Consider the following 27,577-nt stretch of genomic DNA (forward strand, 5'->3'; position numbering starts at 1 on the left):
ATACTAAGCTGTGATACAACCAGTAAATATACTCTCCAAGACACATCTATAGAAGTTCGTCAAAGTTTTAGATCACATGCCAAATCTTTGCAAACTTCTTAGAAAGCAGAGGTGCTCTGTGCTCTCTTTGTAATGGCTTCTGTATGCTGGACCTCAGCCTTTCATGTTTCAGACTTGTCCCTAATCAAGCTGTGTTACAGTTGATTTCAGAGGCTAGTTTCAGATATTGGTATTTGTGGAAATCATGCTGCAGGTGTAACTACAAATGATAGTGGGAAATAAGGTATCCTAAGAACCTCGGAAATTATAAGTGTTATTTGAAAGTTCTAAAACAAACTGACTTGCATAGGTGTGTGGCATATGATTAGATAGAGAAATAAGGAGAGAGCTAGCTTTAGGTGATTTAGCCTGTGACTTGCAAGGCAACAACAGGCAGGGTTCATAGCCTGTGTAGAGGGATACCTAGTTACTTGACAGTCACTGAGATTATTAAAGCCAAAGTTTAGTTAGGCAGGTGCGGTATTGATTCTTCTTAATAACATGTATTATTGAGAATAGAATCCAGGTTTTGATTTAACTGAGATAGTTGTATAGTTATCAATCATTCTGCTCCACCACAAGGTGTTATAAGAACTATGAGGCACTACCTGCACATTATCACCTCTCTTGATCCATCAGCTGGTCTCCATGTTGTTAGAGTGCTTCTTCAAAATCTGGAATTTTAAAAGGAAGTTTCTTTGGAACAGAATAGAAAGAAACTTTTTAATGAAACTCTTTAGAACAGAAATTTTCTCCAACTAAATATTGGAGTTGTAGTCTCCAGAGAGGGTACAGAAGAGGTTCATCAGAATGTTGCCTGAATTGGGGTATATGGATTCTTTTTGCTGGAGTATTAGAGCCTGAGGGGTTAACTTGATTGAAGTATATGAAATTATGAGAGGTTTAGATAAAATAGATGGAGTCTTTTTACCAGAGTGAAAAGATCAAAAACAGGAGGGCCTAGGTTTAAGGTGGGGGCAGGGCTGGGGGAATTTTAAAGAAAATGAGCAGGGTAGTTTTTTAATACAAAGAATGATAGGTGCATGAAACAGTCTGCCAAGGGAGGTGGTAAAGGTAGATAAGACAACAACATTTAAGAGGCATTTAAACAAGCACATCAATTGGCAGGAAGTGGAGGAATACAAACAACAGGACATGTAAAAGCCAGCAGCTTGTGCTGTACTGTTGGAGAGAAGGAAAAATGAGTCAATAATACAAATGATGACCTACAGCAGATCAGGGCAGTACTGTCACAGAAAGTAAATTAACTGAAGTGTTTGAATTGATATTGAGTCCAGACCAATGTAAGGCTGTTCCTCCAGTTACTTTGGCCTTGTCAGAATGATGGACACATCAGAGGGGGAGGGGGATAGAGAATTAAAGTGATATGCAAGTGGCAGTTCAAGGTGGCCCCTGCCGTGTGATTGCAGGTTCCCAGAAAAATGAACACCCAATCTGTATTTGATTCTCCAATTCGGAGATCACATTGTGAACATTGAAAGGAAATCTTATTATCTTAAAATATTTTGTCTTTTGGAGTTTTCTTTCATCTTTGGACTTTACAGATATTTTGGAATTTTATAGTGCTTTTGTGGTCATTACTCAGAAATCGGTCTATGCAAAGTGCTGCAACAAGATTCTGTGAATATTTTCCTTCCTTTTCTGTTATAAAATAGAGAGCATTCAGATAATTACTGTTTGTTAAATGATTAATCAACAAGGTTTTGATAACACATTATTCTCTTTCTTTTCAAATTTAAGACATTGTATTTTTAATTATTACTTTCAGCTATTAGTTTTCAGTTCCTTTGCATTTACTGTATAGTGACCTTGGACTTTTAACCTGAATTCTCCATATAAGTTTATGTAGTTTAAAATGAAATGCTATTGTCTATTCAGTAATTGTATTTCTCTAATATTTTTATTGAATTAATCTAGACCACTGAATAATTGTCCATGCAGTGTGATATATGACAGGTAATAAAATCCAGCGGAACTACTCTGCAATAAAATTGTGCTTCATAATCCATTTGGTATTGCTATGTAATAAGCTCTTGTAAGTGACATTATTCATTAGGATATGGAGTAGAAAGACAACTGGTGGTTGCAAAAAAAAAAACAATGCAACCAATATTCCAAAAGGTATTCAAAATCACTAACTAGGTAGTAATGTATTAAAGGAAAATTCTTTCCTCTAATGAATTGTGTATGGATCTTGAGCCCAACATCTTTAATTTTCTTAAATATATTCTAATATTATGTAATTTTAAAATGCAAGAAAAAGCCTGGTTTCTACAATGCAATGCTAGATTCAAAAATCAATTTTATTTATCACATGTACATCAAAACGTACAAAGAAATGTGTCATTTGCATTAGCAACCAACACACCCAAGGGTATGCCTGGGGCAGCCCACAACGCTCAGCAGAATTAACACAGAACACAAGAAGCAACAAAACAGCAACAGCTATAATGGGGAACTTGATCTCCTAACAGATGAAGCAAATAAAAGACTTGTCTAAAGGAGTAGTAATCTGGAGGTATAGACCAGTAGCCCAGAGAAAATTGGTCAAATTCCATCGACTATGAGTATTTGAATTAATTTTTATAAATTTTAGAAATATACATATGAAAATAAGTAGTTTTAGCAATATGGTGACTTCCTAGAAAATAGAATAATACGGTACAGAAATAAGCCCTTCAACCCACTATGTCTGTGATGACCATGATGCCAAAGTGAACCACAGTGGATTCCAGTTAATTGGGCACATCAAGAGCAGTATGTCCTGGCCCAATTAAGTAGCTACCCCGATGTTCAAGTTTCATAGAAAAAGTTTAAAAAGGTATAAAAAAGACAAACTACAGTTCAACTGAGTAACAAATTATGTATTTAAATAAAATACAGAACAATTTAGACCACTACCACTATTACTTCAATACCATTAACTGTGTATTAGTTCATAATAGTTTCTGATGGAGGAATTCATTGAATGTACACTGGCATATTTCTTGATTGGTAAACTATCCATTCTTAGCCTCTTAAAATATCGAGGTTTAATGCTTTTCCAAATAACCAACAGTTCCTTTTTTATCAGTTCCTGGCAAGTTTGAACAACACAACAGGTATACAATACATTGCTTTCTTTGAAGCTGATAACGTTGCATGTTTGTGGCCAAGGGGACCGTTCTGTGTGGTACTATAAAGAAAAGGCCTGTTTTGTCAGCATTGTAGATATCATTTGCACAAAACTTTTCAGGCAATTCAGAGAGTTTTGTTGATTTCTATGTTTCTGCATTTCAACACTTCCTTTCTTGCCACGTGCTTTCTTGAATTTAATGTGGTGCCTACATTTCCATCGGGACAACCAGCCTTCTGTTGTTTTAAAATCCTTGTGATCCAGCTTCTTATCTAGCTTGTCTGAATTGTCCTTTTAATATTGGTCCACTGACACACACAACTTGTTCAGTGACAGTGGAAAACCATTGACTGAGGTCATCTTCAACATCTGGATCCTTACCTTCATGCTGTTGTTCCTTGCGTAATTCCCATTCTTTTCGCAGTTTATCTTGCTGATGTATCAAGATGTAATTGTAGAATTCAGCTCTCCATTTATCTCTGCCAGTCAGATAATATACTTGGCTAGTGTCAAATCTTTTCGTGGCAAGGACCTCGAAAATTTTACAAATAAAAAAATTATTCAATATTCGATCATTTTCAATGTCACCCTTCATTGTTCTGAATTCTAGTGAGCAGAGGCCCAGAGTTATAAAGTGCTCTTCATGTGACAAGTCTATCAATCCCAGAATCATTTTCATAAACCTTCTTTGAACCCTCTCTAATGTCAGCACATCCATTCTTAGATAGGGAACCAAAACTGCTCACAATACTCCAAGCAAATCCTCACCAGTGCTTTATAAAGCCTCAACATTACATCTTTGCTTTTACATTCTAGTCCTCTTAAAATGAATGCTAGCATCTCGTTTGCCTTTCTTACCACCAACTCAAACTGCAAATTAACCTTTACGGAATTCTGAATGAGAACTCCCAAGTCCCTTTGCACCTCAGACTTTTCGAATTTTCTCTCCATTTCGAAAATATTCCATGCTTTTATTTATTCTACCCAAGTATATGACCATACATTTCCTAACACTGTACAAAGGCCATTTCTTTTCCCATCCTCTTAATTCTCTTTTCTTGATTTGATTTTGTTCTTTAAGAGTTGTTCCAAATAAGATAAGATAGGCTAAGGTAAAACTATTTATCCTGAAGGAAGTTATTGCTTCATATTTGCTCAGTCAGAAATATATTCTTTAAAATGCAAAATGTAGGCATTGAGGTACAAAAAAATACAAAATATACATTCAGAAGTAATACAGGTCCACAATCCCTTATCCGAAATTCTGAAATCCAAAAAGCTCTGAAAACCGAAGTTTTTTGCGCCAACAGCTGATGTCACTCAAGTGTGACGTGGCAGCGCTAGCAGAGGCCACCAGATGTCAGTTGTGGCTCAGTGCTCGTACTGGCTACACGTGCATTTGCTGTTTGCTGTTGACTTTCACTGTTTAATTTCACTGTGAAAATGTCAAAAAGAGCTGCAGATACCCCAATGGGTAACAATGAGAAAAAGAGAAGGAAGCATCTATTATTATCAGTAATGCAGAAAGTGGAGTTATTGCAGAAGCTTGATCGTAGTGTGTCTGTGCGGTGTCTTACTGAAGAATATGGTGTCGGAACTACCACTGTATATGATTTAAAGAAACAGAAAGACAAGTTACTAAAGTTTTATAGTGACAGTGAAGTTCTACATTTATTCTAATTAGTCATTTACTATGTATTTGATTTGGTTCATTTGAAGCTGTACATTTTTATGTTTTTTTGAATGTTTTTGTTGGAAATAATTTTTTTCTTGTCATTATTCCCTAAATAATGCAGTATAACAACTACTTACATAGCATTTATTAGGTATGTATTAGGTATTATAAGTAATCTAGAAATGATTTAAAGTATCATCGTGGTGGATAATTGTTTATCGGGATGGAGGCCGGTGACTAGCGGGGTGCCTCAGGGATCTGTTTTGGGCCCAATGTTGTTTGTAATATACATAAATGATCTGGCTGATGGGGTGGTAAATTGGATTAGTAAGTATGCCGATGATACTAAGGTAGGAAGTGTTGTGGATAATGAGGTGGGTTTTCAAAGCTTGCAGGGAGATTTATGCCAGTTAGGAGAATGGGCTGAACATTGGCAGATGGAGTTTAATGCTGAGAAGTGTGAGGTTCTACATTTTGGCAGGAATAATCCAAATAGAACATACAGGGTAAATGGTAGGGCATTGAGCAATGCAGAGGAACAGAGAGATCTAGGAATAACAGTGCATAGTTCCCTGAAGGTGGAGTCTCATGTAGATAGGGTGGTGAAGAAGGCTTTTGGAATGCTGGCCTGTATAAATCAGAGCATTGAGTACAGAAGTTGGGATGTAATGTTAAAATTGTACAAGGCATTGGTAAGGCCAAATTTGGAATATTGTGTACAGTTCTGGTCACTGAATTATAGGAAAGATATCAATAAGTTAGAGAGAGTGCAGAGACGATTTACTAGGATGTTACCTGGGTCTCAGCACTTAAGTTACAGAGAAAGGTTGAACAAGTTAGGTCTCTATTCATTAGAGCGTAGAAGGTTGAGGGGGGATTTGATCGAGGTATTTAAAATTTTGAGAGGGATAGATAGAGTTGACGTGAATAGGCTGTTTCCATTGAGAGTAGGGGAGATTCAAACGAGAGGACATGATTTGAGAGTTGGGGGCAAAAGTTTAAGGGAAACACGAGGGGGTATTTCTTTACTCAGAGAGTGATAGCTGTGTGGTATGAGCTTCCTGTAGAAGTAGTAGAGGCCAGTTCAGTTGTGTCATTTAAGGTAAAATTGGATAGGTATATGGACAGGAAAGGAGTGGAGGGTTATGGGCTGAGTGCGGGTAGGTGGGACTAGGTGAGATTAAGAGTTAGGCATGGACTAGGAGGGCCGAGGTGGCCTGTTTCCGTGCTGTGATTGTTATATGGTTATACGGGAGGATCTGTGTAGGTCTGGAGCTCCGCCCGGTCCTAAAGTCCACCCACACTGAGACAGGTTAAATAAGGGGCTTGAGCATACATGTTTTTTGGTATCCATGGGGAGTCACGGAACCAATGAGGAGGAATTCTGAAATCTGAAAAATTCTGAATTCCGAAATGCAACTGGCCCCAAGGATTTCGGATAAGGGATTGTGGACCTGTAGTACAAAATACAGATGTGCAATGGAACAATATACTAGTATACTTAAGGAGAAGGAGTTGTAGATTCTTATAGCCACAGGGAGAAAGAATCTCCTGTGGTGTTCAGTGGTGAACCTCAGTGGAATCAGTCTGTTGCTAAAGGCGCTCCTCTGTTTACCCAATATGTCATGGAGGGGGTGAGAGGGATTGTCAGTAATGCTCCATAGCTTCTGCAGCATCCTCCTCTCAGTCACAACCACCAGGGATTCCAGTTCCATCCCCAGAACAGAACCAGCCTTCCTGATGAGTTTATCGGTCTTCTTGCCATCAGCTGCTCTCACCCTGCTGCCCCAGCAGACTACAGTATAGAATAGAATGCTGGCCACCACTGAATTGTAGAACATCTGCAGCATAGTACTGCAGATGTTGAATGACTGGAGCTGCCTCAGGAAGTACAGTCGGCTGTGTCCCTTCTTGTATAGAACTTCTGTACTTTTAGTCCAGTCCAGTTTACTGTTGTTATGAAATTCCTGTAACTGGATCACTTACCAGCAAAGATAGAGAGGTCCGTTGAAGTCTGATGGTACTATTTTTAAAAGTATTTATTGATAAAGGGCACAAAAAGAAGATTAATGCAAACATACAGATAATATACGTCGTCAATACTATATCTAAGTGTGGGTATAATAATAACCGATAAGAAATAACTCTATCGTTGTCTAGGGATTACTGTATTGTCCGATGGAAAGGTAAGTCACTATCAGTTCGTTCAAGCTGCAGCGTTGTTGGGTTTAAAAGTGATGCGGTTTAAACTTGCCCAAGCCTTTTATGATGTCAATCCGTTGAGTCAGGGGAGCAGGTTTCCCTGTTGTTAGTTAAAAAGCCGTTTTCCTTGGTTTCAGTCACCAATTCCAGCCACGGAATTGAACGCACGTGGCTTGGTTTCCGATGACCATCTGCTGTTACGTGGTCGCTTAACGTTTCTTCTGGTGCATCTGAGGGGTTGTTCCTACAGCCCCTCTTTTATTCTGACTCACAGGGTCATAGATGTCAATCAGGTTGGGGGTGATGCAATCTCTCCCTCAACCAGCCCACTTTGCCCAAGGGCATTCACGTAGCAGAGCATCTCAATCCACAAATCTGTCTCCAAGAGACAATGGCCATGTCCCGTAGCTTTACATCGCTATGGGGGGGAGAAACGTGATATCCTGCATGCCTCCCCCTCATGTCTTGGGCTCCCCCTTTTGACTCAACCCAACAGTGATCTGGCGATTCTCACAAAGGAGGGGGTTACGGACGTAACACCCCTTTTCTTCAACGCGTTTTTTACCATCAGGAAAAAACAAAATAATACCGAGTCCTACAAGGGGGTTAGAATCCAACACAACACCAAAGTTTTTTTTCTACAGAGTAATACAGTTATACATTCAATTCAGTATCTAAACAGTTAATGATTTCAGTGTCACTTTCTTTAATATCTTAACATCTTGTACCGTACTAATGTCTTGTAGCATCAGACTTCAATTTAATAACCACCTATTTTATTTTTTTTTCAGCAACAAAACTATGGAGGTGTGCTCTTAGCTTACGTGCATCTACAAAAGTTTATGTAAATACTAGTCTTTCGGTCGTTTTCAAACTGAACAGGCAGGCTTCCAAGGGGGTTGTCTTTATTATTCACAGGCTTTGTCGAAATTCCATACAACCGGCTTTGCTATTTAAAAATGGCGTCCCCCTTAACTGTCGCCTCTTTTCCGGGGAATTTGAGTAAGGTGGCGAGATAAACCCTCGCCCGCCTGTTCCATAGGAATTATTTTATCAACACCATGTCCCAAACTTAGCCCATCTTCTGAATTTCCACCCCCCTCTGTAATTTTACACAGGTGGCTAACCCTCTCGTCAGGCCCCTTCAGACTATGTGGTTTCAGTTCGACTTCCTTGCTCAAGCAGCATTTCAAATTCTGCCCTTTTACACCACACGCTGGAATAACAATAGCGTGGGGGGCCCTGTCATATTCCAGCTTAATCTGTAAGCGATCTGCAGGGCTTAAAATTTCTTCATTCGATTTGGGAACTACAGATTTCCCATTTCCTTCAATGATAATTCTTATCTCCCCATTCTTAAACTCTGCATTAACTTTGAACACACCTTCGAGCACAAACACCTGGGAACTCTCACTTCCCACTGTTACCAAGGTTAACCCTTTTTCCACTGAACCAAGAGTATCTGACCCACAAGGACGGCTGTCCCGTTCCACTGAATCAAATACCTCAGACTTTTTCTGAGCTCCGTTACTAGGTTCAGTACCACGTGCATCCCCATCTTGGACACACTCAAACGGGACATTGGCCTCTTCCAGGCTTTCAATACCCCTACCCTTTTCAAATTCTAAGTTCCCCCGATCCTCTGGGCAACTCCCTTCCGGAGTAAACTCAACCCCGCGGGCTGAAACAACCTCATCTGCCAACCCAGCAGACTTCTTCGAGGTAATGGCATCCTTTTCCTTTAGGACTGCCCTCATTTCATTATCGGGAACACCTTTAGAATTTTCAACTTCTTCAAACAGTTCTGCCAAACCAGACAGATCATCCTTGTCCAACTCTGGACCTCTTAACCACTCTAGCGGTTCCTCATCTTTATTTCCGGCCTCTAGGACCTTTCTCCTCGCTAAGGGAAGATCTACCTCCGCTTCCTTACCCTCTTTTACTTTACTACTCTTCGTTTTACCACCCTCTAAACCCTCGTGGTACAAGGTCGGTAGAAACGTCTTGGCCAAATCGAAACTGGCCAGATTTATTCTCATTCTCAGCTGCTTTTCTGAACAGGCTGCGAGTGACCGCACATGCGGGGTAGATCGTGGAATCTCGGGGCGGGGCTGCAACACTCACCGGTCCGCTGGCCATCATCATGGCTGCCCAAACCTTACCACCTGCTAAATCGTTACCGAGAAGGATGTCTGCGTCCTTCCTCGGGAACTCTGATCGCACCCCTATTTCAACTGGTCCAGATACCAGCTCACAATCCATAATGACCTTATGTAAGGACACCATTTCTGTCCCTTTACTTATCCCCTTTACAGCTACCATTCTCGTCTTTCGACCAAACTCTAGTACCTTACTGCTGATCAACGACAGCTCAGCTCCTGTGTCTCTCCAGATCCGTACGGGAACTGGTGTGTCTCCCTCCCTCAGACACGGTTCCGTGTGACAGACAAGTCTCCAACCCTTCTCGTACTCAGTCTACCCGGAGCTCTCTTGTCGATCTACTGATTACCACAGCACATCCGATAGGGACTGCTGCTTTCCCCTTTCCTGTTTCTTTCCTCGGAGCAAAGCACTGCGATGCAATGTCCCACTTTTCCACAATTAAAACAGGTCAAGCCCAGAAATCTCTGGCCGTCTGGCCTTACCATTAGCTCCCGGCGGGGCCTCTGCCTCAGCCGGCGGACTTTCTTGATCATTCCCACGGTCTCTCTGGGTACTTTTATTCGAGGAAAACTTTGTCTTGTGGGTTAGGGCATATTCATCTGCGAACCTAGCAAATTCTGAGATGGACTTATCCGGCTTCTCATTCAGATACGGCCAGATATCCTCCGAAACACACCCTTTAAATTCCTCAATCAGAATTAACTCCCTGAGACGCCCATAATCTTCTCCCACTCTCTCTGCGGTCCACCGGTCCAAGAGCACACCCTTCTCATAGGCAAACTCGGTATGCGTGTGATTCCACCCTTTCTTTCAACTTCTAAACTTTTGTCTATACGCCTCAGGTACTAGCTCATAACTCTGGAGAATGGCTGCCTTTACTTTGTCATATCTCTCCTCCTCTTCCTCCTCCATGGCCAACGCCGTATATGCCTGCTGTGCCTTCCCTTTTAACACACTTTGTAACAGCACCACCCACTGATCTCTGGGCCACTTCTGATTCACTGCCACCTTTTCAAAAAGCAAGAAATAACTATAAATATCCGTCTCCTCGAACGGAGGTACTAACCTCAACTCTCGACTAACATTGAACCGCTCCTCTCGGTCTGACCCCAGAACTTGTGGCTCTTGCTGTAACTCCTCCATTTCCAAGTCATGTTTCCTCTGCTTCTCTGCCCCCCTCTCCTTCTCAGCTCTTTCTTTCTCTTTCTCAGCTGCTTCCAGCTGTTTTAACCGAAGTTCATGCTTTCTTTGTTTCTCAGCTCTTTCCTGCTCCCGTTTCACCTCTAAATCCTTTAGCTGGAGCGCACGCTCCCTCTCTTTCTCTCTCTCGGCACTTTCCCTCTCTTTCTCTCTCTCGGCTCTTTCATTCTCCTTCTCAGCTGCCTCCAGCTGCTTTAACTTAATTGCATGTTCCAACTTTAATTTCTCCAACTCTAACTGAGCCGTCCCACCAGCTGGTACCTTTTCAGGGATATTTTCCAATACCTCAGCTGCAAACACATTCTTCCCAATATAATACTGAGTTATTGCCCTTTGCACCTCCCGCTTTTTCATTGACAACCTCATCTCTGCGAGGTTTAACCCCTTTGCCAAACTTATCAAGTCTGATTTGATAATCAATAAGAAATAGCTCTATCATTGTCTAGGGGATAATGTATTGTCCGATGAAAATATAAAAGTCACTGTTAGTTCGTTCAAGCTGCAGCGTTTTGGGTTTAAGAGAGAGACGGGTTAAACTTGCCCCGGTCTTTTATGATGCCAATCCTTTGAGTCGTGGGGAGTTGGTTTCCCCGTTGTTAGCTAAAAGCCGTTTTCCGTGGCAAACGGAACGGAACGCACGTGGCCTCCTTCCAATGGCTTCCGCTATTACGGGATCACTAGCGTTTCTTCTGGTGCGTCTGAGGGGCTGTTCCCACAGACCCTCTTTTATCCTGACTCACAGGGTCGCAGATGTCAATCAGGTTGGGGGTGATGCAATCCCTCCCTCAACCAGCCCATTTTGCCTGAGGGCTTTCACGTAGCACAGTATTTCAATCCACAAGTTCGTCTTCAAGAGACAATGGCCGTGTCCCATAGCTTTACATCACCGGGGAACATGACATTCCGCACGTCTCTCTCTCATTTCCTGGGTCTCCTGACCCAAGTCAATAGTGATCTTGTGATTCTCACAAAGGAGGGGCTACAGGTGTAACAAACCAAAGAGATGGTCCATGGGTCAGCGATTCCAGTCGAGATCCAACATTAGAACTGATGCAGGATTTTATCTTGAAAAGATGAATATTGTGTTGCCTCCGTTGATGATGTCTTATTTCCTGATTATTTTCCGAATTCAGGACTGTCTGTCGCAGAGAAGAGAGGGCTCCCACAGAGCCTTCTCTTTCAGTCATATTACTACTACCAAAGCATTAACTTTATTTAAATGGAGACAGATTGCAGTATGCTCTTGTGTTTGTGCATAAAACACAAAAGATTGGTTTTCAGGTGCAACAGCTTCCACTGGTATATGGGACAAAACTAAAGACATCTGCTCAAGATTGAGAGGAATAGATTTAGTACAATAGTTTGCTGATGACAGGAAATTGGATGGAAAAGCAAATTGTGCAGAGAATGTGGAGAGTCTGCAGAGAGATGTAGATAGGTTAAATGACTGGGCGAGGGTCTGGCAGATCGGGTACATCTTTGGTAAATGAGAAGTCATCCACTCTGGAAGGACAAATAAAAGATCAAATTATTATTTAAGTGGAGAAAGATTGCAGTATGCTCTTGTGTTTGTGCATAAAACACAAAAGATTGGTTTTCAGGTGCAACAGCTTTTCAAGAAGGCAAATGGGACACTGGCCTTCATTGCGAGAGGATTAAACTTAAGAGCAGGGAGGTTAAGCTGCAACTATCCCAAGTACTGCTGAGGCTGTACCTGGACTCCTGCAGGCAGTTCTGGTCACCTTACTTGAGAAAAAATATACTGGCTTTGGGACAACGCAGAGAAGGTTTACCAGGTTAATTTCAGAGATGAAGCAGTTATGAAGATAGATTAAGTGTCCTGGGACTATATTCAGTGGAATTCAGAAGAATGAGAGGAGATCTTATACCAACATAAAATTATGAAAGGGATAGATTAGATAGAGGTAAGAAGGTCGTTTCTTTCTGGTACATGGTACATGGGACAAAAACTAGGGATATATCCTCAAGATTGAGAGGAATAGATTTAGTACAGAGATGAGAAACTGTTTTTTCCCAGAGGTTATTGGATCTGTGGAATCCTCTGCCCAGGGATGCAGTAGAGGGTACCTCATTAAATATATTTAAAACACAGATAGATTATTGCATAGCATGGGAATTAAGGGTACAGGAAAAATGCAGGTAGTGGAGCTAAGTCCACGGCCAAATTAGCCATGATATAGTGAATGGTGGAGCAGGCTCAACAGGGCAAATGGCCTATTCCTGCTCCTATTTCTTATATTCTTGCTCTGAAGGTGATTAAGTCTTCAATAAAACTTAACCATTCTGTGGAACTCTTTGTTCTGATTTTTATCACATTATTGAGGGGATTGATTGGAATCTGAGAAGAATAGGTTCGGCTTGAAGGACTGAAGTGGACTTCTATGTTGTAGGAAAATATACAAGCTAATTGATTGGTTGCTGGCTACAAAGTTGTTAATTTCACTGTAAATGAAAAGGCAAGGTTTGAAAGATTTATAATTTTTGCCCATGCTTATATTTTTAAAGATACATAGTATTTTCCTTTTTGCAGGTTCCAGTAATGGAGCGGTTTGTAAGCTTGTAGTGCCGTCTATCTTGGTGCGAACATTGAGTCATTGCATTACGACGCTGCAGACCTCTTCCCATTGGTTAATGACCAAAGGATTCCAGTTTCTTTCTTCTTGGTCCATGAATCAGTTTCTACTTCTAACTCAAGGGGATCTAAAAGTGAGTGGTGTTTTGATTTCATTTGTAACTAGTTTTTCTTCTCTGAGAAATGTTACTGTTGAAGCCAATTTGTTCAATAATTAACCAAAGACAAGAAAAGATTTGACCACATTCCTGTTTCATTTCACTTTTGCATTGATTTTTTTTTAGATATGATTGATAGGAAATGAGTTGCATATCCAAAATAAAACAGCTATTGCACCTAATGCTGCAAAATTATAGGTGTAATTACTTCATGCTGTGCATAATTAGTTAACTCTTCCCATTTCTACAAAATGCCTTTTAAACTACCAAATCATAATTTTTGTGATCCTATTTATCTGTATAAGTTTGGTTCACAGTTGATAATATGTCGTCAATGAGTCAGAGAATCATTGTCATGCAAAATGAAGTCATTCTGTATTCAGAAATCTGGGAATAATATTGGGAATAATACTGCTCTCTATGGCTAGAGAGCAGGACAGTGGGACCAGTACATGGAGTAATGTTCCTGTAAGCACGGCTGGCAGGGAGCGGATTCAATGCAAAGGAGTTGTCTGAAGGCAGTTGGTGAATGGGCACTCCATGTGTGATGGCAGAAAGTTTGCGAGATATCCAGTAATGCAGAGGTGTGGGAGATTTTTCCAGTTGGATCCTCGACAGGACTGGCTCCAGGTTGAACGGGACTGGTTCAGGGTGCAGGGCAATGGGAATAGATCAGGGCTGTCAGGAGAGAGCTGTCTCCAAGGACTAAGTTGGGTGGGTTGGTATGAGGTGCAGGCAATGCAAATACAGGTTTTGTGAGAGTTTGTTCTCTGTGTTAACTAATGCAACATTTAGTATTATCTCTAATAATAATATTCTATATTCAATATTATGCCTAATAATATCTGTAGTAAACCAATAAAGTGGATAAATGGAATTAATATATTTAGAATCTACCAGAATATAATTAAAACTCACTTGGTTAACTAACATTTGAAACGAGAATTGAAATCTGATATTCTTGGCCTGCATATGACTGCAATTCTCTTTCTTCAGATACTTTCTCATATTTCCTGATAAGATTAGAGACCATTCAGCCATCAGTGTCTGCTTGATCCCAGAATAATCTCATCAGAACAGCTCCTTGTTTTATTCTGATCTACTCTCTCACCAATGTACAGAAGCTAACTAACCTAACATCCAGCATATATTTGGGATGCGAGAGGAAACAGGAGCATTGGGATAACCCGTTGTTACAAGGAGAATATGCAAACTCTACCCAGGCAGTACCATTGGTTGGGATTGAATGTGAGTTGCTGGAGCTGGGAGACTGCATACTACCTGCAGGGCCACTCAGCAACCCTTCTTAGGCAGTTCCTTGGGATCAAGGATGACTTGCTTCCATTTTGATTTTGTGAGTTCTGAGGTGGCGAATAAGGTCAGTGTGAGAATCACAGACTCCCCTACATGGTGAAAGGATAGTCTGTTGGGAGATTGCTCCTTTTACTGCTTTCTCACGACTTTAGTGTGCTTAGGATAGCAAAACTTAGGATGTTAAAGAATATGCTGGGAAATGACAGACCAATGAACCTGACTTCAGTTGTGGGTCAATTATTGGAAGCTATTCTAAGGGACAGGATGGAAGTACTCGGGCAGATAGTGTCTGATTAGGGATAGTCAGCATGGCTTTATGCGTGGTAGGTTGTGGCTAACCAATCTTAGAGAGGTTTTTTGAGGTGGTTACCAGAAAAGTTGATAAGGCAGTGAAAGATGTCCACATAGACTGTAGCAAGGCCTTTAATAAAGTCCTGCATGGGATGCTGATACAGAAGGTTAAGTCACTTGTCATTCAGGATGAAGTAGTCAATTGGATTCGGCGTTGGCTTAGTAGAAGACAGAGTGGGTAGTAGATGGTTGCCTCTCTGATGGTGGAGTGCTGCAGGATCCATGCTGGGTCCATTGCTGTTTTTCATTTATTTTAATGTGGTAAACTGGATCTGCAAATTTACAGATGACATCAAAATTTGGAGCATAGTGGACAGTGAGGAAAGCTGTTATAGCTTGTAATGTGATCTGGACTTTGGCAGGACAAACCAGAGAAGGACTTGCACCATGAAGGGTAGGGCATTGAGATGTGTAGTAGAACAAAGGAATCTGGGAATACAGATCAGTAATTCCTTGCAAGTGGCATCACAGGTAGATAGGGTGGCAAAGGGAGCTTTTGGCACATTGGACCTGATAAATCAGAGTATTGACATGCCGGGTGAGGCTGACTTTAGAGAATTGTGTGCAGTTCTGGTCAGCTACCCACAGTAAAGGTACCAATAAGCTTGAAAGAGTGCAGGAAAAATTTACAAGGATGTTGCCATGTTGGACAACCTTAACTGAGTTATAAGGACCTGAGCTATAAGGAAAGGTTGAATCGATTCGGACTTTATTCCCTGGAGCATCGGAGAAAGTGGGGAGATCTTATACAGATATACAAAATTATGAGGGTATTTATTCTCCTCAGAATTTTGGATAAGACTGATGTGAGTGTGGAATGAGCTGCCAGCAGAAGTGATAGATGAGGGTTTAATTTTAATATCATGAAGTTTGGTTAGGTACATGGATAAGAAAGGTTTGGATGGCTATGGTCTGGGTGCAGGTAAACAAGACTAGGCAGGAAAACAAGTCGGCATGGACTAGATCGGGTGAAGAGCCTTTTTCTCCACTGAAGTGTTCTATGGCTCTGACTTCCAATTCATACCCTTAAAAATATCCCTGCTCTAGTTTGGGCAAAGGCTCAAGTTTGGGAGCCCAAGGCTCCCTGGAGTCTGTGGATAAGTTGTACCTCTTCAAGGAAGCTTTGAACATGGCGTTGAATCTTTTTTTGTGTTTCTAGGTGATTTGTGTTAGTAATGTACTATCAGTCATGCAAACAGTTTGCTGCCCAATATAGCTGACTGAAAATAGCTAGGGCTTCAATGCAGGGTATGTTTGCCTGGGAGAACATTAACACTGAATTTAGAGGAATTTGCAGAGGTGGTGCTCAAGATGCTTGTTTCAGATAGATCATGTTTCAGAAACATATAGGTGGGCAGAGATTACTGCTACCTGATAGACCATGAATTTTGCGCTATGTCTGAGGTCTTGATCTTCAAATAACCTTTTCTTCAACCCTTCAAAGGCTGCACTGGTTCATTGAAAGTAGTGATGAGTTCTCGTCTACCTTCGCTGAATGGTTTTGGAAAGGCTTTTGTTTTCCAGGGTCTCATCATGAGCCTTGTTGGAAATCATTGTGGACTTTGATCCTTGATCTCAGGTGACTTCAGTTCTGAAGCATAGATGCCGTAATTTGACTTTCCTATATGAGGTTTGTTGGAGGTGAGGTACAATGTAATAAGAATAATTGAGGCAATGACACAATTTTTTTTGACACCAGTCTTCACTGAGATTAGTCCACAGCAGTGTCACTGACTCACAACCATTATCTGAGATGGCCCTGTAAGCCATTTAGGTCGAGGGAAGCTCCAAGGGAACAATAAGTTCTGGTCTTGTACACAATATGTACATCTAATGAATTTTGTTCAAATTCAAATTCATTTTTCCAATTTTTAGTTGTTTCTTGCCTTCTGTATTTCCTACTTTCTGTGTTAAGTCTGTAAATGTGAACATTGTTTTTTGTGCTGTGGCAGATCACTCCAAGTGAAGAGCTAGATGTTTGGAAGTTGGAAATTATCTTGGGAGCTGCCAAATAAAAAACAGCATTTCAAAGGAAATTTGTCTGCTGGTGACAAACTTAAGGAGTTGTTGATGAATAAAGGCAGTAATTAATATTTCTACAGCTTAGAGCAGTAAAATTATAAATAGATCTTCATGAACCATCATGATGGATGTCTTATTGCATAGTTTTATGTAATGACATGGCAATAAAGGTCATATCCTTATCTGATGCCTCAAAAAGGATGACATCTAAAGTTGTTTACAGGAAATAATTATTCAGCTACTATCAGTCAAGCTAATTGTGTTAAATAAAATGTTTGATTGCTGTGTAGGAAATGCTGAGAATAAGTATTTAACTTACTTTGGTCATACTGGCATGAATATTTTATATTTAAAAAACTGAATTATCTATGCTGACTTTTAATCATCAGTTTGTGATAATTCTTTGGACAGCAATGAAAAGCTGAGGTTACAGCTCACATATAAGGAACTACTGCTTTAAATTTAGCTTATGAATGATATTAACTGAATAATTATTTCCTGAAATCTTCAGATATCTCCCCTTTTGAGGCATTAGATAAGGAAATTTATCATCTTTATTGGCATGTTATTGCATAAAATTATTCTATAGAATCAGAGTGTGCGTTATTGTGCACCAGCCATTTGGCACGGACTATATGTGTTGTAGAATAAAATGTCCCTGCCTGTTCACATTGGCCTCCCCTGGTACTAGTTTTCATCTTCATCATTTGGCATTCTCGTTTGATACTGACTCCTTCAGATTAAGACAGCATTATTTCTTGTAGCTACAGGTTGTTTCCCTTGAATAAAATAAATTTAATAGCCTGAACAGAATTTTGTACTTGTTTGAATAAATGTATTATTAGCATATGCAATATCATAATATACTGTATAAAGTGGTATTCTGGGGTGACTCAGTTGAGACCCAACTTCGTGGAATGTATTTTGCCCAAAATCCCATTGATATCACTTCGATGATCTTGCAACGGTAATTTGTTGATGAGATTATTGAGTCATCTCCTAATTACTATTACACGAGGGTTTATGGACTTGAATTCTAAATCATGGTAACAAGTGCGATTGTCACCAAGGCTTATTTTCAGCGCTACCAGAATCTAATTTGGTTAGTAAAGAAATGCGTGATGAACTTTGGGATTCAAAAAATGGGTGCATGGAACAGCAGTACAGTTTTCAGAAATGAAATTAACATATAAAAAGCAGAATCAAATTAAGACCAGTAGGAACTTGAAAAAGCAGTTCATTCTGCAAGAATAAATATGGTACACTATTTTTTCTCCTTTTTTTGATGGCATGCTTTTAATTGTGCTTAGTTTACTGCACAAGATTTTAATGGAGTAATCAGTGCACATTCAAAAATCAGCTTCTGTAATAGGAGGAAAAGTAATTCATTATTTTAAAAATATACCAGTTAATTGATTAGTTTACACATGGTTTCTTGCATGCTCATGGAAAACCCAAGTATTTTAAGCATGTTACACTGCTTCTTGGTGGTTACAGCAATGTTGCTGATGGGGGCTGCATTTTGCTTCCATTTTAATACACTGCATAATTCTCTGAAATTTATATTTATAAAATGTTTCCAAGAAAGAAGATGTCAAACTAGGAAGATGCCTATTGGCAGACATTAACAATGACTGAGAATAGGAAGTGATGAGGCACCTACATTTACAAGCGATTTTTGAAGATTTAGGTTATGAAATAAAACCAGAATGTTCACATTATTACTCACTGTTCTGGTTAGACTTTCATTTTGCAAATTTGTGTAGGGTGAGATTCTACCCAGAAACATCTTTTCTAAATCTCTTCCAATATTTCTTCAATGTGATTTCTTAGGTCTATAAACAACTTAACTAGTTAATAATTAAATGTCTACAGCTCTGAATGCAAGGTTATCCACCCTGGAAGGAATGGGAAAAATATTAGATTATTTGGATGGTGTAGGATTATCGAATGTTGGTGTTAAGTGAGACCTGGGGGTCCCCATAAAAGTAATCCAAAGGTAACATGCTAATAAATATGAATGGCAGTAAAGTAATCCATTCATTCAAAAGTAGTGGTAACTTTGATGAAATCACTAATGTACTGTGTAAAAATAATAATATTTATCTTGAAGTCACTGAAAGAAAATTCACTAGATTGGTGCCTAGGTGAAGAGCTGTTTGATGAAGAAAGAATGAATAGATTAGGCATGTACATTCTGGAATTTAAATGAATTTCAGCTGATTTAGAATAACGATTATGATGAGGCCAGACAAGGCAGGTGTTGGAGAACATGGAATCAGTCATGGTTTCAATTCTCATATTATGATGTAGGAGTCCATTCCCACTTAGCCCATTGAGTCTTCTACTGACTGTCAGAAATTAGACTGTCATCTAATTTCCCTTCAACATAACCTCTTCCACATGACTACAATACTTTCCTGATTCTCGAACCTAAACTAGGGTCAATAGACAGTAGACAATAAACTCTGTTGTATAGCTCGTCTTTGGGATGCGGGAGGAAACCAGAACAGATGAAAGAAACCTACATGGTTGCAAGCAAAATGTAAAAACTCATTACGAACACCATCTGAGGTCAGGATTGACCCAGGTTGCTGGAGCTGAACAGATATAGTATCAACTGCTGTACCACTGTTGCCATCTGAATGGTGGGCCATCTAGGAGGATTTTCTGAGTCATTTAATATATTGAAAATCGAGATGGATAGAGATGTCTGAATTGTTTGAGAAATTGAGATCAGGTAGGTATGACTATGAGGCTGAGTATACACTAATGCTGTATTTGAGTTGTTACGAACCCCATAACTGGGTCACTTGCCAGCAAAGATAGAAAGGTCCGGTGAAGTCTGATGGTACTATTTTTAACAGTATTTATTAGTAAAAATACACAAAAATAATATCAATGCAAATATACAGATAATTTACGTCGTCAATACTAAGTCTAAAAGTGCGGGTATAATAATAATAAGAAATAGCTCTATCGTTGTCTAGGGGATAAGTGTATTGTCCGATGGAAATATAAAAGTCACTCAGTTCATTCAGGCTGTAGTCTTTTGTTGGAGAGAGGGAGATTTTTAGAAACTTGCCGGTTTTCCTTTTTATGATATTTTGATCCGTTGGGAGTCCTGTTGGTGTGGGCCGTTCAGTTGTGGCCTCTCCTTTAGCTAAAGCTGTTCTTCCGTGGTGAGGCCGCCAATCCCAGGCAAGGGAAGGTCGCACACGAGCCCCCCACCGGCTGTCGCTATTAAACGCTGTCACAGGATTTCTAGAGTTTCTCCTGGTGCATCTGAAGGGGTTGTTTCCCAGACCCTCTTTTAACCTTACTCACAGGGTCTCAAATGTCAATCAGGTTGGGATGATGCAATCCCTCAACCAGCCCACTCTGGTCGTCCCCTGAGGGTTTCAATGAATAGTACCGTACTCAATACACAATTACGTCTCCAAGAGACAATAGCCATTATCAGGGGTTTTTGTTTCGCTGAGGCCAGGACACATTCCAACCCTTGTGGATTCTGCGTGTCTCCCTCTCATTTCCTGGGTACCAGACCCGAATTAATAGCGACCTTGCGATTCTCAAAAAGGAGGGGGCAACTTTGTACCCTTCGGCCCCTCAGAGTTGTGGCACATTCGTAACACCCCCTTCCTTCAAAGATTTTTACCATCAGTAAAAATGAATTAATACAGAGTCTTACAGGATTTTAGAATCTAACACAATACAAAAGAGTTTTTTTTCACTACAGAGTAATACAGTTATACATTCAATTCAGCATCTAAACAGTTAGCGATTACATTGTCACTTCCTTTAATATCTTAACATCGTGTACCTTAATAAATTCTTGTAGCATCAGACTCCAATTTAATAACCACCTATTTTTGTTCCTTTTCTTCAGCAAACAAAAACTAAAGAGTTGTGATCTTAGCTTACGTGTATACTACAAAAGTTCATGCAAATACTAATCTTTATGTTACTTTCAAACTTAACAGTCAATCTTTCATGGGGGTTGACTTTATTATGCTTCACATGCTTTGTCAAAGTCCCTTAAAACCGGATCCTGCTGTTTAACATGGCATCCCGTCAACCCTCGCCCCTTTTCCAGTTAACTCCCATGTGGTTAACTTGTATACTAGTGTGGAATAAGCTTTTGCATGCTCCTTTCATAGGAGTTATTTTATCAACAATGTGTTCCAAACTTAGACCATTTTCCGAATTTCCACACAATTCTTTAATTTTAAGCAAATTGTTAGCATGAGTTTTCGGTTTAAACTCTGCGAGCGATCTCTCTTTGTTCAAACCGCATTTCAAATTCTGCCTCTTCACAGCACACTCTTGAATAACAATAGTGTGTGGGGCACCTTTACATTCCAAATCAACCTGTAATTGATTCACAGGCACTTGTTACCAAGCCATTGTCTCTGTAGCCTGGTTGCTGCTTCTGACATCAATCCAGACTTTAAATTTTCTTCATTTAATTTAGGAACTACACTTTCCCTTTTCCTTCAATAATGATATTCACCTCACCACCTTTTATCTCTTCACAAACTTTTAACACACCTTCGAACACAAACAACTGGGAATTCTCACTTCCCACTAGTACCAAGGTTAACCCTTTCTTCACTGAACCAAGTCCATCTGACCCACAAGGGCTGCATTCCTTTTCAACTGAATCAAATACCTCAGACTTTTTCTGAGCTCCATTACTAGGTTCAGTACCACGTGCATCCACATCTTGAACACACTCAAACGGGACATCTGCCTCTTCCAGGCTTTTAATACCCGTACCCTTTTCAAATTCTAAATTCCCCTGATCTTCCCAGTTACTCTCTGGGCAACTCCCTTCCGGAGTAAACTCAACCCCACGGGCTGAAACAACCTCATCTGCCAACCCAGCAGACTTCTTCAAGGTAATGGCATCCTTTTCATCTAGGACTGCCCTCATTTAATTATCGGGAACACCTTTAGAATTTTCAACTTCTTCAAACAGTTCTGCCAAACCAGACAAATCATCCATGTCCAATCCTGGACCTTTTAACAGCCTTATCTGTTTCTCATCTTTACTTCATGCCTCTATAAATTTCCTCCTGGCTAAGGGCAGGTCTACCTCCTCTCCCTTACTCGCTTTCACTTTCCTATTCTCCGTTTTACCACCTTCTAAACCCTCTTGGTACAGGGTCGGTAAAAACGTCTCAGCCAAATCGACACTGGCCGGATTTAAACTGGTCTCGTTCTCAGCTGCCTTTCTCGACATGCTGCGAGTGATCGCGCTTGCAGGATAGTTCTTAGAATCTAGGGGCGGGACCTCAACACTTACAGGCTGGCTCGTCAGCTCCATGGCTGACCAAACGTCACCACCACCTATATCGTTACCCAGAAGAATGTCTACGTCAGTTCTCGGAAATTCTGATCGCACCCCTATTTCAATTGGTCCAGATACCAGCTCACAATTTATAATGATCCTGTGCAAGGGCACCACTTCTGTCCCTTTTCCTATGCCTCTCAAAGCTACCTCTCCAGTCTTGCGACCAAAACCTAGTACCTTACTGCTAATCAATGACAGCTCCGCTCCCGTGTCTCTCCAGATCTGCACTGGAACTGGTGTGTCTCCCTCTCTCACAGACACGGTTCCTTCTGAAATACATTTCTCAGACCCTTCTCATACTCTGTCTACCTGGGGCTCTCTCGTCGATTTACTGATCACCACAACACATCCTGTAGGGACTGCTGCTTTCCATTTTCCTGTCTCCTTCCTCGGAGCAAGGCACTTAGATGCAATATGACCCACCTTTTCACAATTAAAACAGGTCAAGCCAGGACCTCTCCTGCCGTCTTACCTTTCCTCCTCCTTAATTTTACCGCTAGCTCCCGGCTGAATCTCTGCCTCAGCCGGCGGGCTTTCTCTACCATTCCCACGGTCTCTCTGGTAACTTTTATTCAAGGAAAACTTTGTCTTGTGGGTTAGGGCATATTCATCTGCGAACCTAGCAAATTCGGAGATGGACTTATTCGGCTTCTCATTCAAATACATCTGGGTACCATCCGAAACACAATATTTAAATTCCTCAATCAGAATTAACTCCCTGAGACGCCAAAAATCTTCTTCCACTATTTCTGCTGCACACCAACGATCCGAGAGCACACCCTTCTCATAGGCAAACTCTGTATACGTCTGATTCTACCCTTTCTTTAAATTTCTGAACTTCTGTCTATAGGCCTCAGGTACCAATTCGTAGGTCCAAAGAATGGCCTCCTTTATTTTTTCATAATTCTCCAACTCTTCCTCCTCCATGAACAACACCGCATATGCCCGTTGTGCCTTCCCTTTTAACACACTTTGTAACAACGCCACCCATTGCTCTTTGGGCCACTTCTGACTCACTGCCACCTTTTCAAAATGCAAGAAATAACTATCAACATCCGTCTCCTCGAACGGAGGAACTAACCTAAACTCCCGACTAACATTAAACCGCTCCTCTCGGTCTGACCCTTGAGCTCTTCGCTCTTGCCTTAACTTCTCCATGTCCAAGTCATGTTGCCTCTGTTTCTCTTTCTCCCTTTGGTTCTCAGTTCTTTCCCTCTCCTTTTCAGCTCCTTCCTTTTCTTTCTCAGCCCTTTCCTTCTCTTTTTCAGCTGCTTCCAGCTGTTTTAACTGAATTTCATGCTCCCTTTGTTTCTCAGCTCTTTCCTGCTCTTTTTCCTTTTCAGCCCTTTCCTTCTCTTTTTTGGCCCTTTCTTTTTCCTTTTCAGCTGCTTCCAACGGTTTTAACTTAATTTCATGTTCCAACCTTAATTTCTCCAACTCTAACTGAGCCGTCCCACTAGCTGGTACCTTGTCAGGGATAATCTCCAATACCTCAGCTGAAAGCACGTTCTTCACAATATAATACTGAGTTATGGCCCTCCGCACCTCCCGCTTTTTCATCGACAACCTCACCTCTGCGAGGTTTAGTCCTTTCGCAATATTTATCAAGTCCGACTTTGTGGCAGCCTCTAGCGGCTCCAGAGTCGGGTTTTCTATAAATTCATCCACATCCATCTTTGCTGGTTTCCCATCTGGTTCCCGCGCAACCAGACCCACGTTTGGACTTAAAAGCCCGATTCACTGGCCCTCCAATTTGGTATCAAATCTCAAGACGAGGTCCCCACTTTGTTATGAACCCCGTAACTGGGTCACTTACCAGCAAAGATAGAGAGGTCCGTTGAAGTCTGATGGTACTATTTTTAACAGTATTTATTAGTAAAAATACACAAAAATAATATACGTCGTCAATACTAAATCTAAAAGTGCGGGTATAATAATAATCAATAAGAAATAGCTCTATCGTTGTCTAGGGGATAAATGTATTGTCCGATGGAAATATAAAAGTAACTCAGTTCATTCAAGCTGTAGTCTTTTGTTGGAAAGAGGGAGATTTTTAGAAACTTGCCGGTTTTCCTTTTTATGATATTTCGATCCGTTGGGAGTCCTGTTGGTGTGGGCTGTTCACTTGTGGCCTCTCCTTTGGCTAAAGCTGTTCTTCCGTGGTGAGACCGCCAATCCCAGGCAAGGGAAGGACGCACGCGAGCCCCCCCACTGGCTGTCGCTATTAAACGCTGTCACGGGATTTCTAGAGTTTCTCCTGGTGCGTCTGAAGGGGTTGTTCCCCAGACCCTCTTTTATCCTTACTCACGGGGTCTCAGATGTCAATCAGGTTGGGATGATGCAATCCCTCCCTCAACCAGCCCGCTCTGGTCATCCCCTGAGGGCTTCAATGAATAGTATGGTACTCAATACACAATTCCATCTCCAAGAGACAATAGCCATTATCAGGGGTTTTTGTTTCGCTGAGGCCAGGACACATTCCAACCCTTGTGGATTCTGCGTGTCTCTCTCTCATTTCCTGGGTCCCAGACCTGAATTAATAGCGATCTTGCAATTCTCAAAAAGGAGGGGGCGACTTTGTACCCTTCGGCCCCTCGGAGTTCTGGCACATTCGTAACAGAGTTAACTGACAACACTACTGTCAGTGGCCATATCAAAGGTGGTGATGCAAATCAGCATAGTGGAGGAAGATGGAAAATCTGGCTAAGTAGTGCCAAGCCAATAACCTCTCACTCAATGTCAGCTGATTATTGACTTCAGGAGGAGGAAACTGGAGGTCCAAGAGACAGTTCTCATTAGGGGATCAGAGGTGGAGAGGGTCAGCAACGTTAAATTCCTTAGCGTAATCATTTCAGAGGATCTGTCCTGGGTCCAGCACATAAATACCATTACAAAGAAACCGCAGCAGCATCTCTACTCTCTTAGAAGTTTGCAAAGATTCAGCATGTCATTTAAAGCTTTGACAAAATTCTATTGAGCTTCAGTGGAGAGTACACTGACTGGTTGCATCATGGCCTGGGATGTAAACACCAATGTCCTTGAATGGAAAACCCTCCAAAAGCAGTGGAGGCAGCCCAGCACTTCACGCCACTCAAGGACCCCCACCATTCAGTTTGTGCTCTCTTCTCGCTGCTGCCATCAGGAAGAAGGTACAGGAGCCTCCAGCCCAACACCACTAGGTTCAGGAACATATATTACCCCTCAACAATCAGGCTCCTGAACCAGAGGGGATAACTTCACTTACCCCATCATTGAAATGTTCCCATAACCTATGGACTCACTTCCAAGGACTCTTCATCTTATGTTCCCCATATTTATTGCATATCCATTTATTTATTCTTTTTGAACAGTTTGTTTTTTTTTTGCACATGGGTTATTGGTTCATCTTGTCTTTTTTTTATTGATCCGATTGTCTTTCTTTGTATCTACTGTGAATACCCGCATGAAAATTAATCTCAGGGTTATATCTGGTAACAAATGTGTACTTTGATAATAAATTTACTTCGAACTTTGGAATGGAGTTGAGACCAATTATCAGATCAACCATGATCTTATTAAAGACAAAATAAACGAGGAACCATATTGCTTGTCCCTTCTCTTAGCTCTTATCTTCAGACACATATGACAGATAATTGGCTGCTGCCTATCTTTTCAGCCCAGCTATCCAGACCAGACATATTTCATATGTATCTGAAACATCACTTCTCATTGTCAACCACATAATCAACTTGTGAAGCATTAAATTATGAGTTATCATCATCTAACATCACTGGTATAAGATGGCACTGGTGAATCCCAGTGACTATTTATTGGCGGAAAACAAAACAAAGAATACAGCTAAATACTTCATTAATAACACTTTTTCTTGTAAAATTTATCAATCATTTAAAACTTAAACAACATCAAAATTTAAACAATCACTACAAGCATTTGAGAGGCAAGGAAGGATGAGTCTGAGGTAGGGGTCGAAGCGTGGGGTATGAGGCTAAGTCAAGGCTAAGTTAAGACATGTTTGAGACAAAGTCGGGTGAGATTGAGGCATATTTGAGGCAAAGTCAGGGCAAGCGGAGCAGAGCAAAGTCAGAGCAAAGAAGAGGCAGATTCAAAGCCCATCCACCTAAACTGAGAGTAAGGTTCAATTGATCTAAGCACCAGGCCATTTTGGAAAGGTTGGATACAGGGCAAACCATGGTGGCAGGGTCTTAGCCCTAAGTATATCAATGCAACAGGGCCCGGGTCCTAGTGTGAGGAATGACCCGATGTTTGGATGATTTAAAGGCTGCACCAGATAGATTGAAAAGGCAAGGTGTCAGGGCAAGAGGCGAGGGTCAGGCTGGTTCTGCTCATTGCGACATGTACTTGGCTCTGCACTAAACTGAGGCAAACGCTGTGGCCTGCTCCTGACTCCGTGATTTTACCTTGGCTCTGTACTGAAATGGCATCGAGGCTGACGCTATTGCTTGCTCTGGCTGCTCCAGGCTCCGTGTCTATGCTAAGTCTGACCCGATGAAGTGTCTGGGTCTGAACCGTTGACTGTTTATTCTTTTCCATAGATGTTGCCTGGCCTGCTGAGTTCCTCCAGCATTTTGAGTGTATTACTATTTCAGTGTCTTATGGACTCACTTTTGTTATGATTGCTATTTACTTACTTTTTTTATTTGCCCGATTTGTTGTCTTTCAAAAAATGTTATAATTTATTTAGCAGTAATTAAGCTAATTATTGTGTGATTACTCAGTTTATCCCTCTTTACAGTTTTACAGCACCGTTTTAACCATCCTTCACTCTTATTTTAACAGAATTGTAGCCAGAAATGATTTTAAAATGATGGTTAGATGCTCTGTTGTTTTCTTATTATTTCTGTAAGATCATGGGATACGTTTTATTTGGTCCTGATGATTTTATTCACTTTCATTTCTGTTTTCTCTTGTTCTAACTTTATTCCATTCAGAAGTTCACACTTTCCTTTCTTAAATACATTGGCAGCCTGATCCTGCTCTTTAATAAAAACAGCTATACAGTTTTAATCATGATACTTCAGATGTGTTTATCATCCCTTAACAGTGCTGCTTACTTGTTAGTTATCCTCTTGTTCTTTGTGTATTTGTGGGGGGGGGGGGGGGGAGGTGGGAAAGCATCTATGCTCTTTCTCATGCCCTCTCTTTGCTTTCCTAATTTCCCTTTTAATTCCACCATACAACATTTTTACTTTTCTAGGCTCTTTGCAGTACAGAACTCACGCTGTTTGAGAGAAACGTGCTTTATTTGTCTAGAACCTTGTTATCCAGCATTTGGTAGTTCCAGTATTCTTTCCTGAACACATGAATGTCTTTAACGTGAGTCAGGTTACAAAGATTAGGAGAGTTAGGC

General features: G+C 40.8%; 1 protein-coding gene across 5 annotated transcripts in view; it reads left to right on the top strand.

Moving 5' to 3' along the window:
• ccdc142 (coiled-coil domain containing 142) overlaps nucleotides 1-27,577 on the top strand; it is a 139,400-nt gene that overhangs the window by 69,850 nt on the left and 41,973 nt on the right. For all 5 annotated transcript variants that reach the window (XM_059965587.1, XM_059965588.1, XM_059965589.1 and 2 more), the window contains one exon: nucleotides 12,967-13,142. In XM_059965587.1, coding sequence (XP_059821570.1) covers nucleotides 12,967-13,142 — 176 coding nt within the window. The remainder of the gene's footprint in view (nucleotides 1-12,966; nucleotides 13,143-27,577) is intronic.

This window comes from Hypanus sabinus, chromosome 3, assembly GCF_030144855.1.
Source record: "Hypanus sabinus isolate sHypSab1 chromosome 3, sHypSab1.hap1, whole genome shotgun sequence".
Classification (NCBI taxonomy): domain Eukaryota; kingdom Metazoa; phylum Chordata; class Chondrichthyes; order Myliobatiformes; family Dasyatidae; genus Hypanus; species Hypanus sabinus.